The 18,532-nt window shown below is 43.3% G+C and overlaps 1 protein-coding gene across 1 annotated transcript in view; it reads left to right on the forward strand.

Annotated features, from left to right (window-relative positions):
• Window positions 1-18,532, forward strand: part of ABCB11 (ATP binding cassette subfamily B member 11) — an 85,254-nt gene that overhangs the window by 16,771 nt on the left and 49,951 nt on the right. The window contains exons 4-11 of the mRNA XM_090045543.1: window positions 234-284; window positions 388-436; window positions 6,502-6,743; window positions 7,995-8,082; window positions 9,405-9,538; window positions 10,965-11,136; window positions 13,545-13,669; window positions 16,297-16,471. Coding sequence (XP_089901669.1) covers window positions 234-284; window positions 388-436; window positions 6,502-6,743; window positions 7,995-8,082; window positions 9,405-9,538; window positions 10,965-11,136; window positions 13,545-13,669; window positions 16,297-16,471 — 1,036 coding nt within the window. The remainder of the gene's footprint in view (window positions 1-233; window positions 285-387; window positions 437-6,501; window positions 6,744-7,994; window positions 8,083-9,404; window positions 9,539-10,964; window positions 11,137-13,544; window positions 13,670-16,296; window positions 16,472-18,532) is intronic.

Below are 18,532 nucleotides of genomic sequence, written 5' to 3' on the forward strand. Positions count from 1 at the left end.
AGTATGTTCAATATGTATTGACAATTATAGCTGTTCTACAATGTGCAAATGCTTAAATCTTGCAGAAAAAACAATATCAGATAGCTGGCCTAGAACCAGTTTGAGAGTCAAGTCTAAACTGTGTAGAATTTTTTAAAAATGAAGCTATCTGGGTAAATTTTCAGTGTAATATGTGATACTGGAGATTAAATGAAGAGAATAAAGGATTTATGCTAGAACTTCTAATTTGCTAGGTATTTCTGTATAAATGAGGAACCTTCTCCAAAGAAGAAAAAGGGGGACAAGTGAGTTAAATTCAGTTCACTATATAATTATTATTATTGAAGAGAACATAAACTTCATGGCTAGAGTGTAAATCTCTTATCTGTATATTTTACTTTCTAAAAGGTCATCAAACAAGAAAGAAAACAGTATTCGGATTGGCTTCTTTGAACTGGTAATGAAAGTGCTGGATTTAAATATTGCATATATATTATTCTGTGGGGTTATTCACATTAATCTTTATGGTTGTAACAGTATGTTACTGTTCAGTCAAAAAGTCTAAGAATTAAAACATCTTGGGTGAAAACTTGCCCCATTTAACTCAGTAGGAGTTTTAGCATTGACTAAAATACAATTAGAATTTCACCCGTAGGGCCTGGATTCAGGACACATTTGTACAGGTATAATTATATTGGGTTTTTTGCAACATAGTTTGGAGCAACCAACCAAACAGCTATCCTGAGCATAGGGTCTATTACAGTGCTTATCAGTAGGTGGGTATGGAAAAAATAGTAGCCTGTTTGCCTGTAGGAAATGGCTATCCTGTGGTAGCTGTAGACATACAGCAGTTATATCCATTTATTTCTCACTAGGGTAGTGAAGAATATGATTAATAATGTTAATAAATAAAAGATGTACAAAATAACAATATTTTTTCCCCTTTTTCCCCTTCTGATTTCCCCTCCCCCCCTTTCTCTTTGTTGAAAATCTTTTCTTTTTTGAGCCTGAAACAGCACTATTTTGGCAGGTTAAAATCACTGTGGGAAAATCCTCAAGCGTAGAACTATCCAAATATAAGGTGGGGTGCAGACAGAAGTAACATTAAAAACATTTAAAAAGGTAGTATTTGTAGGGCCTTTTGGCTGGAACACTTCAAAGTAAGTGTGGTTGCATGCAGCCGCGTGCTCTCCAGTTGGGGGGTGCTACAGGGGGTGGGCTCCATGTTCTGTTCTGTTGCAGCCCTATGATGCTATAATGGGTCTTATACCGGGCAAGGAGACTAAGACACAGTTGTCCTCAACTAAAAATAAGTTTATTAAACCTTAACTGGAGTAGATTCATAGATTCATAGATGCTAGGGTCAGAAGGGACCTCAACAGACCATTGAGTCCGACCCCCTGCTCAGGCAGGAAAGAGTGCTGGGGTCATATGATGCCAGCCAGATGCCTATCCAGCCTTCTCTTAAAGACCCCCAAAGTAGGGGAGAGCACCACCTCCCTTGGAAGCCCAATCCAAAATTTGGCACCCTTACTGTGAAGTTTTTCCTGATATCTAGCTTAAATCTGCTGTCTGTCAGTTTGTGACCATTGTTTCCTGTTACCCCAAGAGGCACCCTGATGAGCATAGCATCTCTGATCCCTTGCTGCATTCCCCTAATGAATTTGTAGGTGGCCAGAAGATCACCTCTCAGCCTTTTCTTGCAGAGGCTGAAGAGGTGCAGGTCCCTCAGTCTCTCCACACGGGCCTTGTCCTGTAAGCCCCTAACCATACGAGTGGCTCTCCACTAGACCCTCTTGAATCTATTAACATCTTTCTTGAAGTACGGTGCCCAAAACTGGATGCAGTACTCCAACTGTGGTCTGACCAATGCTGCATAAAGGGGAAGCGTCACTTCCTTGGTTCTATTTGTCATGTATCTGCTGATGCATGATAAAGTGCGATTAGCTTTGTTGATGATTTCGTCACACTGATGACTCATGTGCATCTTGGAGTCCACTATGACTCTGAGATCCCTCTCTGCTTCTGTGCTGCTGAGAGGGTCACTTCCCAGCCAGTAGGTGTGCTGGATATTTTTGCACCCTAGGTGCAGCACTCTGCTCTTGTCCTTGTTGTACTGCATCCTATTGTGTACTGCCCACTTCTCTAACCTGTCCAGGTCTGCCTGCAATTGTTCCCTACCCTCTGGAGTGTCCACTTCACCTCACAATTTAGTATCATCTACAAACTTGGACAGAGTACATGTCACACACACATCCAAGTCACTGATGAAGATATTGAAGAGTACAGGTCCAAGGACCAAATCCTGCGGGACCCCACTACCCACATCCTTCCAGGTCGATACCGATGCATCTACTACCACTCTCTGGGTACGACCACTAAGCCAATTTGCCAGACCATGTAAACATCTGTGTCACAGCCTCTTAATTTATTTATGAGAATAGGATGAGATACTATACTTAAGGCCTTGCTAAAATCCAAGAAAATGACATCCACCCCTACTCCTGCATCTAAGCATTTTGTGACCCTGTCATAAATTGAAACCAGATTGGTCAGGCATGATATACCTGCTACAAATCCATGCTGGTTTTCCTGATGCATTATTTTTCCTGCTGGACTCCCACAAATATGATCCTTGATAGCAGTAGCAGTTAAAAATTTTAGGTTTGTAGATAGTCAAAGTAGATGGTCACCACCCCAAAATATTGCGAACGCAGCTTCACTGGTTGATCAGGCCATGAAGTCTTGTCCGGGGCTCCTGGCTCCCATGTCTGATGTCAAGACAGGATCTTGAATCAGTGAAAGGATCTCTTCAGGCTTTCTTCAGGAAAGGGTACACTCTTTCACTTCTCTTTATATACAATATAGCTTGCATTTCTTAATACATAAAATTAACTTAAGCCTTCCTCCTAATGCATGTTAATAATCTTGCTTCTGTTTGCCAAAAATACCTTTAACTGGAATTTTCTATTCTGAGGTAATCTTTTCATTCTTAGGTGGGGGTAGATTTTGCTCTCACTGTCCCCCTTTAGCCCAGGTTATATTTATTCAATTCAGTTAGCCAAATTCCTGATTTGTTTTAAGTCAGGGACAGTATTTTTCCATCTGCTCCTTTCACTGGGTGCCGGTCTTGTCCACAATTCAAGCTAAGCATGCAGCTTGAGCTGAGCACAAAGGTCAAACCAGGCCTGAAGGCCCCTGTGTACCAACAACTCCCCCCTCTTCTCACTCCCGACAGAGTGGTGGGAAAAGAGCAGACTGTCAGTGCCCCTCTGTAGTTTCCCTTCTCCCAGAGCTGTGGATCTACTCTCCTCCACAGGATGAAAGGGAGGGGGGTGGAGCCAATGTCCGTGGATGCTCTCCTGCTGTTCCCCTGACCACCTGGCTGCCAGAACCAGGAGACCAGAGACCATGACCCTTCTTCAACCCCTGCCTACCACCCCCACTTAGAACTGGAGATATATGGGAAATGGAGACTGGAGAGCCAAAATCTGACTCCAGCTTCAGCAGTATGGGGCACAGGTGGTGTCAGGTGGTGGAGACAGTTGTGCAGGTAGGGAGGTCTGGCAGAAGAATTAGCAGTAGGGGTGTGGGGTCTTGTGGTGGCAGTGGAGGGGCTCTTATAGTGGTAGTGTCCTTCCATTAGTATTCTAGCCTCCAACACCAATCCTCCAAACTTCTTGTCTCCCCCTCCCACTTGAGAGGAGAGGTAAAAGGGGGTTGGAGCCTGGAGAGCTAGAATCACAGCTCTTGGGCCAGGTGCATGGGAGTCCCATGTGGCATGGGGGTGTGGGGTCCTGCCATGCCTGGAATACCCCAACAGCTAGGGAAGTACAAGTGCCTCAAGTCCTAACAGCTCAATCACTTTTGATGCTGTTGGTGCCACTGCTCCAGGTGCTTTGTTGGGGACAGCAGTGGCCAAGGTGCATCAGTTTGGTTGTTAGATTGTTCACCCCACTCTCTCTCCCTTTTCCATGAAGAGGCTAGATCAGAGCACTCTGGGATTCGGGGGTCTCTGTCTTTGTGAAGAGGTAACACAAACGTGAAATGCTTCCAAGAAGTACTTCCTTCCAAGAGGTACCTTTTTGTAATGTTTTTGATGTTTTTGGAATGCTTCAGAGGGCATGTACATTTGTACAGCTGCCCCTTTAAAGCATTTCAAAGGCATGTGGAACACTTCAGAAGATACATCTGTCCACGTCCTTACACTGGTGTACGTCTGTGTCTTCAGCTTATCCTGGAGTAGCTGGTAGCTCTAAAGAAACATGTTTAAACTAGGTGCATTAGGTGATGGGTGTGCAAACAGGAATGCAAGCAGGGCAGATAGCCAAGCAGGAAGGACATAGAGAAGGCAGTCAGGCAGGTGCTGAGAGGCTGGAACAACATTGAGAACTGGCGGTTACCAATGAGGGACTTAAGTGTCTATACACAAACGCTAGGAGTATGGGGAATACACAGGAGGAAATGGCTACACAGGAGGAAATGGCATTCCTGCTAGCAAATAGGGAATATAATCTTGTCGGAATAATGGAGACCTGCTGGGACACCATGCATGACTGGTAGAGGAGAAGGGAGGAGGTGTAGCTCTCTATGTAAAGGTGCAGTGTGCCACCTTGAAGACCCAAACTGCTTTGAAAGAAAGGCAACTCGAGACCCTTTGGGCCAAGATACTGGGGGGGGATAAGGAGATGGGAACTTGATGGGTGGTGTCTACTACAGACTGCCACACCAGGAGGAGCTGGATCTGGAATTTTCCAGAGAACTGATTGTGGCTGCACATTCAAGGGACATGGTTGTCATAGGTGACCTCAATTACCCTGACATTTGCTGGGAGGAGCACTTGGTCAGATCTGACCGGTCACATAGGTTTTAGTACACGAGGTGAACAGGCCAACCACGGGGAAGGCTTTACTGGATTTCATTCTATCTAAAGGGGATGACCTGGTGGGAGATCTAAAGATTGTGGATAATCTGGGAGATAGTGATCATAAGATGATAGAATTCACTATCCGTCGTAGAGCAGGGAAGTGTTTGACTTCAGGAAGACTGACTTCAGTGAGCTTAGGAAAACAGTGGGAGAGACCCTATGGGAAGAGGGACTGGAGGGGAAGGGAGTTCAGGAAGGGTGACCATTCCTCAAAGGAGTGATCCTTAGAGTACAGAAAATGTCCATTCCTGTATGCAGGAAAGGTGAGAAAGGGACCAGAAAGCCATCTTGGTTTACCAGAGGGATCAAGGATTGTTTAAAAAAGAAAAAGGGGGCTTACAGACAGTGGAAACAAGGGCTGTGCAAAACAGCACCATTTTGCTGCTATTCCATTTTAAAGGGACAGTGCTTCGTTTTGCTTTTTCAAAGCACTATGCCGTTTTGTATCGTCAAAATTGTTTCGCTATTTTGATGCTGTTTCAACGTTTCGCCCATAGGTTATAATGGGGAATAATGAAAATTCCCATAACTTTGCCATTTATTTCTTGATTCAAATGAAAACAGCAGGGATGGTAGCCCCTACTGAGGCCACAAAGTCTGTCAAGTTTCAAGGAGATAGGTCAAGGGGTTTCTGGGAAACTTCACCTCAAACTGTTCAGAGCAAAACTCATGTCACTCGTAAGTGTGAAGGCACAGAGAAAGCTCAGTTAAAACAATGCTTTTTATGCTGTTTTTCTGACCCTCCCCCAAAGCACTGGGATCAGAAGAGACCTCAGGGAAGGATCACAGTGAGCTACACAACTGACATAAGTTATACTGCTGTAAATGTATTGTGTGGCCATGCTCCTACTCTACATTTTTTTCTACTGTCTTCCATCCACTGCAAAGGTTTTGTATTTGCTCTGTGTTGTTGTTTGACACTTTACTATATCTGCATATATACTCAATTCAATGTTTTATCATAATTCAGTCCTTCTTTCAGCAAATAGAGCTTATATGTCCTACATCCCTAAAAATGTATACATTAATCTTGTATAAACTTATTCACCATCCTATTCTGAAACTGTCATATTTAATCAGATTTCTACCATAGAACCACAAAAACACTAGAAGTAAATGATAAATTATTTACTCCATGAATAGGCTGTTCTTAATGGCTTCTTCAGTCCCTGTATTGCTATCCATCTCCTTCCTCCTGGCAAAGCCCATGCAGATAAAGTTGGCTTTCAAGTTACTATTCATGGTCCACTTGAGCACTGGCTGCTGACTTGTGGCTATGATCTAAATTAGAGGCTTGTTTTTATTACTTTGTGTTTATCTGATTGTACATTCTTTGGGAGGTATACGTTCAGCTCTTGTGCACATTGATAGCTCTTACTGCAATCAAAATGGAGTGCAGTTAGATTAAGACTGGAGAATAGGTTTTTGTCTTACCTCTGTGGTAAAAACACTCCTGAACAAAGTTATTACTCCTGAACATTGTTGAAATTGTTCTCCTAAAATCTTGGTTAGGTGTATATGATTAATAGACCATCAATGCAAGATTAACCCCAAAGCCACTGCTGAGCTCAGATCATATTTTTTTCTTCCCTTAGTTTCGATTTTCTTCATCTTCTGAGATTTTCATGATGACTTTCGGTACTTTCTGTGCTATTCTTCATGGAGCAGCCCAGCCATGCATGTTGCTTGTCTTTGGTATAATGACAGACACATTTATTCAATATGACATTGAGAAGCAGGAGCTTAGAGATCCAGGCAAAACATGTGTGAATAACACCATAGTGTGGATCAACAGTTCCCTTCACCAAAATGAAACTAACCCATCAATAAGTTGTGGGTAAGTAGTCCATGGATTTGATTTTTTTCTTTGCTGTCAGGTATTTTAAGTGCTAGTGAAGGCCAGTTCTGGCTCAGAGGCTGAGTTTTCTATACGTAGACCAGGAAGAATAAGGGAAAGGTTTCTACTAGTGAGCCTGAACTCTGACTTAAAGGCACCATCTGTAGGAATAGGAAGGTAGTTCATGTCTGCGCAGTCATTTGGACTTCTGAGCTACCAAAAATTGCTGTCAGCAGGGATGCTCCTTAGGGAAAGTATTTTTACTCTCATAGGAACACTTGTCTACTAGGAACAACCTAAGACTATTTTATGAAGATCACTGGGCATTCATTAGATTATAATGCATTTTGGTGAATTCCCATCTTCCTGGACCAGATTTGAAGCTATGACCCCAGATATGGTTCTGTATAGGGTTGCAAATCATTTAATTACTCAAGAATATTACATCTTAGGGTCCCTGACATTTTATGTGTGTGATTCTTAGTTTATACAGGAGCTTTTAAATGCTTGGAATTGTTTTTTCTGCCTTTAAAATTTGCTCATTCTGAATTTGAGCTTGTAAGAAAATAGAATGGTGCCTGCTATCATTAGCTCATAGAGAAATCTAGAGAAACAGCTAGGGAACTCCAAAGAGATATTTTTAAATAACCTTAGTATGAGAACTGATATTCTTCAGAAGTATTATAGAGACTATAGTAATTCTATGTGACCTAAAACATCTGACCATTTGCACTGGTAAACTTTGTAACTGTTCAAAATAATAGTTGATATTTGGATGTACTTTAACAACAGCCTTTCTTATTAATCTGTAGAACAGATTTTTGTAACCATGTTAGCTACCATAATGGTACAAAGTAACTAAATTCAGTTATCCAAGGAAAATGTGTTGGTCCTCCCCCCATGCAATTCTCTATTTGAACTTTTCATTGCATGAGGCTTGGTAGCATTTCACAGCCATCCCTTACAAACTTACATTTCACAACATCCTTTACAAACTACCCTTCCATGGCACAGAAGGTATGGAGAGAACCTCTTTGGCCCTCCCAAGTCCCTGATCTTTGCTAAGAATAGACTGAGTATTAATGAAAAGTGATATCATTGATACTGATAACTGAAGTATTTGGATCTCCAGGATGCATCAAATTTAGAAGCATACTCAAAATACCTTTAAGATTCAAGGCAGTGGATGTCCCAAAAAGGGGTTTTTTAAGCTTTCCAAAATGTATAATGCTATTGTTTGTTTTTTTTAAGGTTACTGGACATTGAAAGTGAAATGACCACTTTTGCAGCTTACTATGCAGGAATTGGCTGTGCAGTGCTTGTCCTGGGATACCTCCAAGTCAGTATTTGATTCCCTAAGTTATTTCCTGTATATAAAATGAGAAACTGTTGTTTCATAACAGAGTCCCCTAGATTCCACTTCAGTGTATAAAGGAAAAAACATGGGCTTTGTAATGCTTCAGATGCTAATCTTGTGACCTGGCACTTTAGCCTATACAGGTGACTAGCCCTCAGAATTCAAGCTGTGCGTTAGCTTTCTGCTGGGCCTTTCCACAAGTGTGAACCCAAGTCAGTCATCTGGGAAGGTCAGAACCATCTGCTGCCTTCAAACCATATGGAAGTTTGGTTCACAATGGCCAGTGGCAGAATATAATGAGCCAAATTCTGAGTGTCACACTCAAATATCTGTATGGATAAGGCATTTGCTTTGTACACTATAAAATGTAATGTAATTTCCCCTAGCTGGTAAATGGCTCCATTCAATTTTCACTTATATTGGAAAAATCTGAAGTAGCTGCAATAAAGGCTAGGAAGATACAGTAGTATAAAATTGGTTTAAGAGGTGAATTGGGCCCAGAATTTTCTATAATAATAGTTTGTGCTACTGCAGTTCATATCTGTGTGATCTGAACCATCCCATGGAGCATGCTACTGTGGGATTTTTTTAATTATTATTTTACTTTCCCTCTCTTCTTATTTGTCAGTTGAAAAAGCCATTTTCGTAGAGTTTTGTTGATTCAGAAAGATGGCTACCCCAGAGAGGGCTGCACATCAGCAGGGAATGCAGAGTGGCTATAGTCTGTAGGCATAGGAAATAGTATAAATAGGGGTGGCAAGGAAGGCCAAGTGCTGAATTAGAGGGGCTTCAGAATGATGGCTGTGGTAGCAACAGGCAGGTGCAAAGACCGTCACAGCTGTTGTAGCAGCAAGAGCAACCAGGCATGGGCAAAACACATTGTGGCAATAGCAGCTAGGGGTTTTGAGTCCCCGAGGTGGACAAGAATGGCCCTCATTCCCTCCTACCCCCACTCTCTGGTGCTTAGAACTCCCTTCCCTCTCCCCCTCCTCTAGAGCATAGTGCTGGCTAGTTATGCCTTTGGGCTTAGGCAGCTATAGATATACATAGCCTCCATGCAGTCCCACTGATATTAATTGTCTTGGCACTACCTCTCCCTCTCTTGGAACTGAGGCAGCTGCTTTGCCAGATTCTGTAAGGCAGGATTACTTACAGATAAAAGGCATGATTTAAACCCTTCATAGCTGGATCCTTTTAATCATAATGGTAATCTCATCAAGAACCATGTTAGGGTATTTGCATTTATGGGAGTAGAAAGGATTTTCTTTTATTGCAACTCAGAAGTCACCTTATTCTCTTTCCAGATCTGCCTTTGGGTAATATCTGCGGCTCGACAGATTCAGAAAATCAGGAAAGCTTATTTCAGGAAAGTAATGAGAATGGATATAGGCTGGTTTGATTGCACATCAGTTGGAGAATTGAATACACACCTTTCTGAGTAAGTAGTCCTGCCACACTGCATATCTTTGTATTTTCTACAGTTTGGTGAGCAGCAGAGCAGCATATAAAACCACTGTGGGCCCCCATACATTCAGTTAATGAAGGGTCAGATTAAAAACAGGACTTCAGTGCTTTAAGAAGGGTTTAAGGTAAATCTAGGTACCAAAGCCCAAACCTGCAAGCTGAAAATCCCTGCTCATCTGCAACCTAAATCAGGAGCTGTGGCAACTTCATAGGTGCCCCACTTTTTGACTTCAGGGTTCCCCAAGTGCTTAGAGTTTTGCCTCTCAACTTGTCCAGAACTGCCCTATCTTGATAGAGTTGACCAGCTTAGTTCATGTCTAAGCTAAACTGGGAGTCACAAACTTATCCAATGACTGTAGAGTGTAAAGCACAAACTCAGTTTTGATACCCTGCCTGGGACACAGGGTAGCAGCTTCAACAGGAGGGGTGAAGAGCTGCTTCCACTCAAATTAGTCTATAATGTGGTGGTTAGAGTACTCTTTGGTAGGTGGCAGTTTGAATCTCCTTGGCCAGAGGAAAGAACTGACTCTGGGTCTCCCACTCCCTGAGCAAGTACCCTCACCACTAGTCCATTATTCAAAAGGGTTGCTCCTACTATTCATCATGTTTATGTTGTAAGATAAAATGGGGAGTTCTATTGAATCTTTTGAAAGGAAGGACATAGGAAAGCCCCTACAGCAAAAGGTTCAGGCTGCAGCTGTATGATAGAGGGAGATGTCCCCTTAGAGTCCTGAATAAAGTGCCTACACACCTAACATAGGGTTCTGGCTTCCACTTTGGGGGCTGGGCACTGGAAAGTTGGGTGTTACAGCACCCCACACATCTTGGACTAAATCTCCACGTCTCATAATAGATCTTGCTCTAAAAGCCTACTTCATATCCTACTACCTTCATTAAACATTAATCCAAATTGTAAAGATCTGATCCAAAGCCTACTAAGGTTGTTGGAACTTGTTGGGCTTGAATAGGAGCCAAATCCTTCTGTGCTCTAACTCAGAAAAAATGATGTGGATACTTTGGTGATTGGGGCTATTAAAATATTTAGCTAGACAGGCCGTTTTATGGGATTAAATTTTATGATACCACCTCAAGAGCTTGTAGCTGGAAAATTGGATATTGTCTAGAAGTAAAGGGTTCCCTTGGAGTATCCCATTCACAAAGACAAAATTTTGCATGTCGTCAAAATGGATGCTGCTGCCAAACTGCTGTTAGTTTGATTTTCTTTTTCTTTTCTGTTCAGACTCCCTGAAAGTGGTGATAGGAAAAAAACAGGGGACAGGAAAGTTGCAGAATTCTCAAACCAAAAACAATAAATAATATTCATTAAAATAAAATTCAGCTCAGAATGTAATGGAGATGTAAAGAGATTCCACTGTCACCACTTGTCCTGTTCTTTACAGCGATGTTAACAAAATCAGTGACGCTATTGCTGATCAAGTAGCGATCTTTATCCAGCGCTTCAGTACCTTTATTTGTGGATTCCTGTTAGGATTTGTCAGTGGCTGGAAACTGACTTTGGTCATTATTGCAGTTAGTCCATTGATTGGGATTGGAGCAGCCATCTATGGCTTGGTAAGATATTTTTATGTAGTTTGTTTCTAAACATGATGGTTATTCATGGCAATGTATCATATATTTGGGGCCCAGATTCTGATTACAGTGCACTGCAATAAGTACAGGGTATCTTTCCTAAGGATAGATCTACACTGCTGGGAAGTTTATAGTTACATGGCAACACAGAGTTCCTAGTGGGATAATTTGCCCTGCTTCTTGGCAGGGTAAATTAGCCTGTGTAGAGCTCTGTGATGCTATTGCTAGGTTGCTGCCAGCACTTGAGCTAACTCATGTATCTCTAAATTATGCTGCAGGGGAGATGTTCAGTCAGTTGGCTGACTGTTGTTGAGATTATAATCTGGCCTCTTGCTTTCTTTTAATATAATATACACATTATGATGGTCATTTTTATGGGGTTTGAATTCTGTGTCTGTGTTAGGGGAGAATTCTGGTAGGACTTTATAACTCATTTTCCCTTTCCTTTTTCCTCATTTTGGCTAACCAGATGACATATTTTCCTCTTTCCTCCTTGCAAATGAGAAGACACTTTTCTGTTGAGGTGTGAAATGAAGTATTAAAACAAAAACACACCTTAAAATCTGTGAGCATCTGTTCTTGATTCTCTTATCTTTGATATGGTGTCTGGCATTTGCTTTATTTCCTTTTCACTGTATTGCCTTTCTATTTATTATTTTGCTCCTCTCTCCATTATAACCTGCCTGCCTTCCCACCTCTCTCTTCTTTCTATCTCCTGTCTCCGTTTTCTCGACATAGCTGATCTCTTCAGTTTCTGTGCCGCTGCTTCTCCCTCAGTGGCTCTGCTTGCCCACTAGCTGATGGATTGCCTTCTTCTCATTACTGGTTCTCAATGTTCCTAATTGTCCTTGAGCATGAGATGGAAGAACCTAAGCTATGTTCAGCCCCTGTGTAGCACCAGAGATGACCACTCTTATGAAAGCAAAAGGGCTTTGGAAGAGAAGCATTGCAACTGCTTTGTCACTGCTTGTTCATCTAGAACTAGGTACAATGGAGATGTTAGGCACCTAAACATCAGCTGTTGCACTGCCTAATTTTTCAGGCACTTAGCCTCAGCAGGAGAATACAGAACGCTGAGTTTAGCACCTAACCTTCAACACAGGTCAAGTGTTAGGCACCTCAGAATGGGATCCACAAGCGGCCTGCTGAATTAACCAATAGAAATCCTGAAGACAGGGGTATGTCTTAAATGCTGCTCCTCAGAGATGTTCCTTTCATCTGTTTAGATCCACAGCCTGGAGCTCTCACCCAAAGGTAGGGCCTGACAGACTTTTTTAGTTTATTAAAAAAACTGAGCAGGGCTCACTTGTAAACTATGCAGCCAGAGGAGGAGCCTGCTTTTCCTGTAATCCCCGAGTAGTTAGAGCACTTGCCCAAGAAGGTCTTTTCAAGTCCTGCCTCTGAAAAGCAGAAGTCCCCACCTCCTACCTCTCAGGCTAGCAAAGTTTGGCTAGAGGCTCCTTCCATCCTTCATGTTGAAGCTGTTATGTTCAGAAAGAAATGCAAGATTCAGAGAGAGACAGTGGGGAGGGGGAGGAGAAGCGGGGGTGGGGGTGTGGGGGGAAGAGGAAGAAGGTGAAGGAGAATGACTGTGTGGTTGAAACATATGGCTGGGAGAGAGAGTCCTGGATTCAGGTCCCTACTCTCATGACTTCATTGTATTCAGTGACTGCTTAGTGTAAACTACTCAGTTGGGACGGTGGGAGGTGCAGCTGGTTTGAAGGCTGCAGTTGTGAACTAAGTCACCTAAATTCTGCCATGTTAGGTGCTTGAGCCCCTTTTTTTGGATCTGGCTTTGCTACAGATTGCTACATGCAACCAAAAAGGGAGGGGAATGCTAAGACCTCCATCTAAGCTGTCTCTGTAGTTACACTGTTGGCAAAGGAGCAAGATGGTTAGGTGGGCAGGACAGGTACTGTCACATAGCTGTTTACTGCTTTTCTTCACTCCTGACTGTCAACTCAGTGAGTGGAGACTGGGAAGCACTTTGGCTTTGCAGCTGCTCATCTCCTCTCCTTCCAGCTGGAAACTTCTGTGATTCCTTCCCTTGCTGCTCAACCCTTCTACATGCCCATTTAGGTGCAATGAGGGGAGGGGACTGTGAAACAGGTTGTTGTTAGTTTCTCTTTACACTTGGAACAGGGTAGCTGTCTTAATGCATGCGTGTGTCAAGACCTCATGTGAAAAGGGGTTTATGTCCTAGTGGTACAAGGGTGACAATTCTGAAACGAGTAAGTGTGTGATAAAAATCTGCTCCAAGCCTGTTGGGAGGTATGCAGTACTAGCCATTCTGTGTGACAGTGAGGTGTGCTCATTGACTGTGTTAGTACTGTAGTATAAACACCAAAGAATACCTCTTTTTTGCTAGCAACATCTTTTTTGGCTTCTAGGCTGTAGCCAAACTGACAAGCCAAGAATTAGATGCCTATGCAAAAGCTGGGGCTGTGGCTGATGAAGTGCTCTCATCCATCAGAACTGTGGCAGCTTTTGGTGGGGAGAGGAAAGAAGTTGAAAGGTTTGTTCTGTCAAAGTTCAGTGAATTACTTGTTTCTTTAAATTCAAACAATAGGGGAGGGCCAAATGCTCATAAGAAGCTTTGGGATCCTGACAGCTAGTATCACTCCTTCACAGTAATGATCTTCTGGCAGCATTAAGAAATCATACACATGGATAAACCATAAAGTCATTCTGACAGCCCACTGGAGGCACAACTCAGTCATCAACAATCACACATTTTAACTCAGGCAGCCAGTGAGTCAAAGGAGCACAATAACTCCTGCCAATCCACCAACACATTCAGGAAATTTCTGTCAAACCCAGGCACAATGTTACAATATTTCTATACCTTAAGATAGTATGGGGGGGTGTTGATGAGAGCATCTTTGGGGGAAGTCCCAGTTAGGAAACTGGGTTTGATTATATGAAGAAGTCAGGACATTTTCCATGGGCCTATAGATTGACTGTGTCATGGTTGAATTATCAAGGATTCTTTCTTATTGCTGTCATCACCAGGAGGCACGAGACATTTAAAATTATTAAAGGGCACTACAGATCCATGAACCCCAAAGTAAAGGTTTTTAAATAAAGACCTGATAGAATTAACAATTGCACAGGAATTTTTAAAAGACCGTGGCGGTATCTTCTATCTTTCCATTAGAATGATCGGTTATATTATTAAGTGATTTACTGTCCTTTGCAGTTAGCTGTATTACCTTCATACTGCAGTACTCTTTTAAGTTAATTTAAAAGTGGCTATGGTTACAGGATTGTTACAAATTGCCAAAGGCTTCCCCTGCATCAGCAGAGCTTAAATTCATTTGGTCAGTTATCTGTAGTAACTACGTTATTTTCCAGTAGTATAACTAGAATAAGGCAAGTGGGGTACCAGGCCTGGGCCTGACTAGGGAGTGCTGGAGTTGCCCCCAACCTCAGGAATCTTTGCTATGGCATCTGCAGCCCTGCACTGTCCCTACTCAGCCATAGTAGCTGGGCAGGGCAGCACTACACTCACCAGTGTAGCTGGGAGACAGGAAGCCATCAAAATTGTACTCCTCACCACCCCAGGGAGTCTTTGCCACAGCGGATGCAGTCCTGCACTTACTAATATATTAGGAAGTGAATGGTAGGGCTGTGCAAAGCTTCAGTAGCCAATTCGATTTGGAGGAGGTTTGGCCCGATTGATTCAGGCACCGAATCTCCGAATCCAAATCAAATTGGGAGACCAATTAAAAGCTCCAAATCAATTTGAAGGATTTGGATCGATTTGGAAAAAGATTCAGAAAAGATTTGGCAATTCAGCCATAGACTAAACAGGCAGCTGCCACAGCTGCCTCCAGCTGGCAAGTCTGTTGGGGTTGGGGGAGGGGGGAGGAAAGGGGCATGGGGGAGGGAGGGATTGGGGTTGGAGCTGCGACAGGCTGCCCAGCTGGGGCAGGGGATGTGGGAGTCAGGGAGGGGGGGGGCGGGGAGGGCGGGATGTGGATGCAGCAGCACCAGGAGTGGGGGCTATGCCCTGCTGCCATGTGCCCCTTTCTGCCCAGAGTGAGCTGCATCCTGTCCCCCCAACCCTGGCTGGGCAAACAGCAGAAGGCAGAGCCCCTGTTCCAAGTGCTGCTGTGCCTGAATCCCACATGCCCCCAGCCCCCAGCCTCCTTCCCTGAGTAACACGCCCCCCCACCCCAGCTGGTCAGCTTCTCCCAGCCCCAATCCCTCCCCCCCACACCCTTTCCCTCCCCCCTCTCCAAACCCCAACAGACTTACCAACTGAAGACAACTGTGTCAGCTGCCTGTTTAGTCTATGATCAAATCTCCGAAGTGGCACCAAATCTTTTGGATCTGATTCGGCTGAATCGAATCGGGACAGTGATTCAAATCTCCGAATCAAATCACTGTCCTCCAAATTGGCTGAATCCAAATCCAAAGTGAATACTTGCTGCTTCGCACAGGTCTAGTGGATGGGGAGTGAACTGGGAATCAGAGATAACTTTCCCAGCCATGGGGCTCCTGCTGTGAACAGTGCTATAGCAGCAGCTTTCACTCTGCAGAGAACAGCAGAAGGTAAGACTTCACTCCCCCTCTCTTCCACTCAGCTCCAGCCCTGCCCCCACCCCAAGTTCTCTGGTGATTGGCATATGCCATTCCCTTCTCTCCTCCACCTCCTAGTCCTAGAGGAGTTCATTATGCTGCAGTAGAACAGGGATGGCCAACCTCTCCAGGACAGGGGAGGGGACAGGCATCACCACTGCAGATAAAGCATAAAGCACAGTTGAGATCATACAGGAATACAGGGCAGGAAGCAGAAAGCAGAGTACCAGAGGGCATGGGATAATTTGTGGCACACCTGCCAAAAAAGTTGGTTCCTACTTCAATAGAATATATGATTTCCCTGTCTAAGATTGCTTCTTTGCCCATTGGAATCACTGTCAGCTTTGAAAATTGTTTCAGTTGGATCAGTACTGGGCCCTCACTGACAAAATGTTAAGGTTTTTAGGGCACCCACTATATTCCATTTGTATTCTATTCCAGCCATTGTATTACTGAAGTGGCATCACTCGGTGAAACAGCCTCATTACATTAGTCCTCTCAGGTCTAGTTTTCTATCAAATGCATTTTTTCCAATTTTATTTTTTATTCTCTCCACAGATATGATAAAAACCTAGTGTTTGCTCAGCGCTGGGGAATTAGAAAAGGGATAATAATGGGATTCTTCACTGGTTACATGTGGTTTATAATATTCCTATGTTATGCATTAGCCTTTTGGTATGGCTCACAACTTGTCCTGGAAGAAGAAGAGTATTCGCCGGGGACTCTTCTACAGGTACTCATTAAAATCTTTGCACTCTTTTCCTCAGTTTTTAGGAACTGCCCCTGAGCACATACATTAGTTATCTTCTAGGTATCGGAACAGTAATGCTGTGTGCCCGAACATTACTAAGGTAATTATATGTAGCAGAAAATAGTTTTTGCCACTTTACATGGGAGCAAAATCAAAACGTTGCAATATTTTTGTGGGAGAGGAAAAAGAGGGAGTGGTCAGGGGAGAGATGGAAACTGCCCCCAAAATGGCCATTAAAGTACTGATTCAGAAATTCACCTGAGATATGAATGTCCTGGCTATAACTCTGGCAGAGTAAAGATTTGAATTTGTGTATCCTAGCTGAGTACCCTAATAATATCCTTATGGATATTTTGGGGTGTATTTCTCTCTTTGATCAGAATTTCCACCTTTGACCCAAGATACCTTCCTAATGAATGGATCATTGCAATCAATTCTTTCACATGAAAAAGCATTTTCTGTTGAAAAATTCCCAACCATCTCTAATGATTATCTACATACTGTACACAACAGAACTGTAAATCTACATTCTGTTCCACACATGCAAACTTTAAATTCTGGTGACTACAGAAGTGTCCTGTGTGCAGTGGGGCATGGTGATTATATTCCCTTGATGTATATATAAAATTCTGGAGGCTATCATATAGAGCAGAATGGCTACTTTAGATACCAGCATTTTAAATGCTACATACCCTGAATCCAAGATGTTTTAATTATTCCTTACTCTAGGCATATTGCCATCAGATAAAATAACCTGAAAACTCCACTTGACATTAATAGTACATACAGGCCAATGCATCAAAAAGCAAGTCCTAGATTTTCTTGATTTGTACCCCATAATTGTAGTTCACTATTCCCACCTGACACATAACAACCAGCAGAGAATGGTCTTGTAACTGACAAATTGCAGCTGTCAGTGCACAGGGGACATCTCTAATGCTGCCCTTTTCCCTCTGGTTTCTCTTGGCACTGTCAATCCTCTTTTTTTGAGCTTTAAATTTCTTTCTTAGTACACTCCAAATATACATGTTCTGATCACAGAGGATTGTAGTGTGCATCCAATTAAGTGCTAACCAAGCATGGCTACCCTTTATTATTGTGGCCAAAGCTATTGAGCCTTTCCTTTCTTGCTTACACTGATTTTTTCCCCCTATAGTTTCATAGTTGGTAGGGTCGGAAGGGTCCTGAGCGGATCATCAAGTCTAACCCCCTGCCATGGGCAGGAAAGGGTACTGGGGTCAAACAACCCTGGCAAGGTGTCTATCTAGCCTCCTTTTAAGAAATTTTCAAGAAAGGGAGGAGGAAGGACCCAGGTAACTATAGGCCCGTAAGCCTCACCTCGGTGCTCAGGAAGATCTTGGAGAGAATCATCAAGGATCACATCTGTGGGGGGCCAGTAGGGGAGAGCATGCTCAGGGGCAATCAGCATGGGTTCATCAAAGGCAGGTCCTGCCTGACCGACCTGATTGCCTTTTATGACCAAGAAACTAAATCTTTGGATGATGGTGTCGGCATGGATGTAGTCTTTCTGGACTTTAAGAAGGCCTTTGACACTGTCTCTCACCCTATTCTCATCAATAAATTAGGTGACTGTGGCTCTGATGCCTACACAGCTGGATGGGTAAAAAATTGGCTGATGGGGCGCACCCAGAGAGTAGTGGTGGATGGGTCATACTCAACCTGGTGAGATGTGAGCAGTGGGATACCCCAGGGCTCAGTCCTCAGGCCCACACTGTTTAACATCTTCATGAGCAACTTGGACAAGGGGGTTGAAAGCATGTTGTCCAAGTTTGCTGGCGACACTAAGATGTGGGGCAAGGTAGACACACTTGAAGGGAGAGAGAGGCTGCAACTAGATTTAGAGAGACTACAGAAGTAGGCAGATGAGAATAGGATGGGGTTCAATGTAGACAAACACAGGGTGCTGCACCTTGGGGGAAGGAATCCACAGCATACATACAGACTGGGGAGTTCCCCTCTTGAAAGCACAGAGGCAGAAAGGGATCCTGGAGTCAATTGGGAAAATTCAAGAGGAGGTTGGAT

Source organism: Crocodylus siamensis, chromosome 4 (assembly GCF_052110815.1).
Source record: "Crocodylus siamensis isolate JL-2025a chromosome 4, ASM5211081v1, whole genome shotgun sequence".
Lineage (NCBI taxonomy): Eukaryota > Metazoa > Chordata > Crocodylia > Crocodylidae > Crocodylus > Crocodylus siamensis.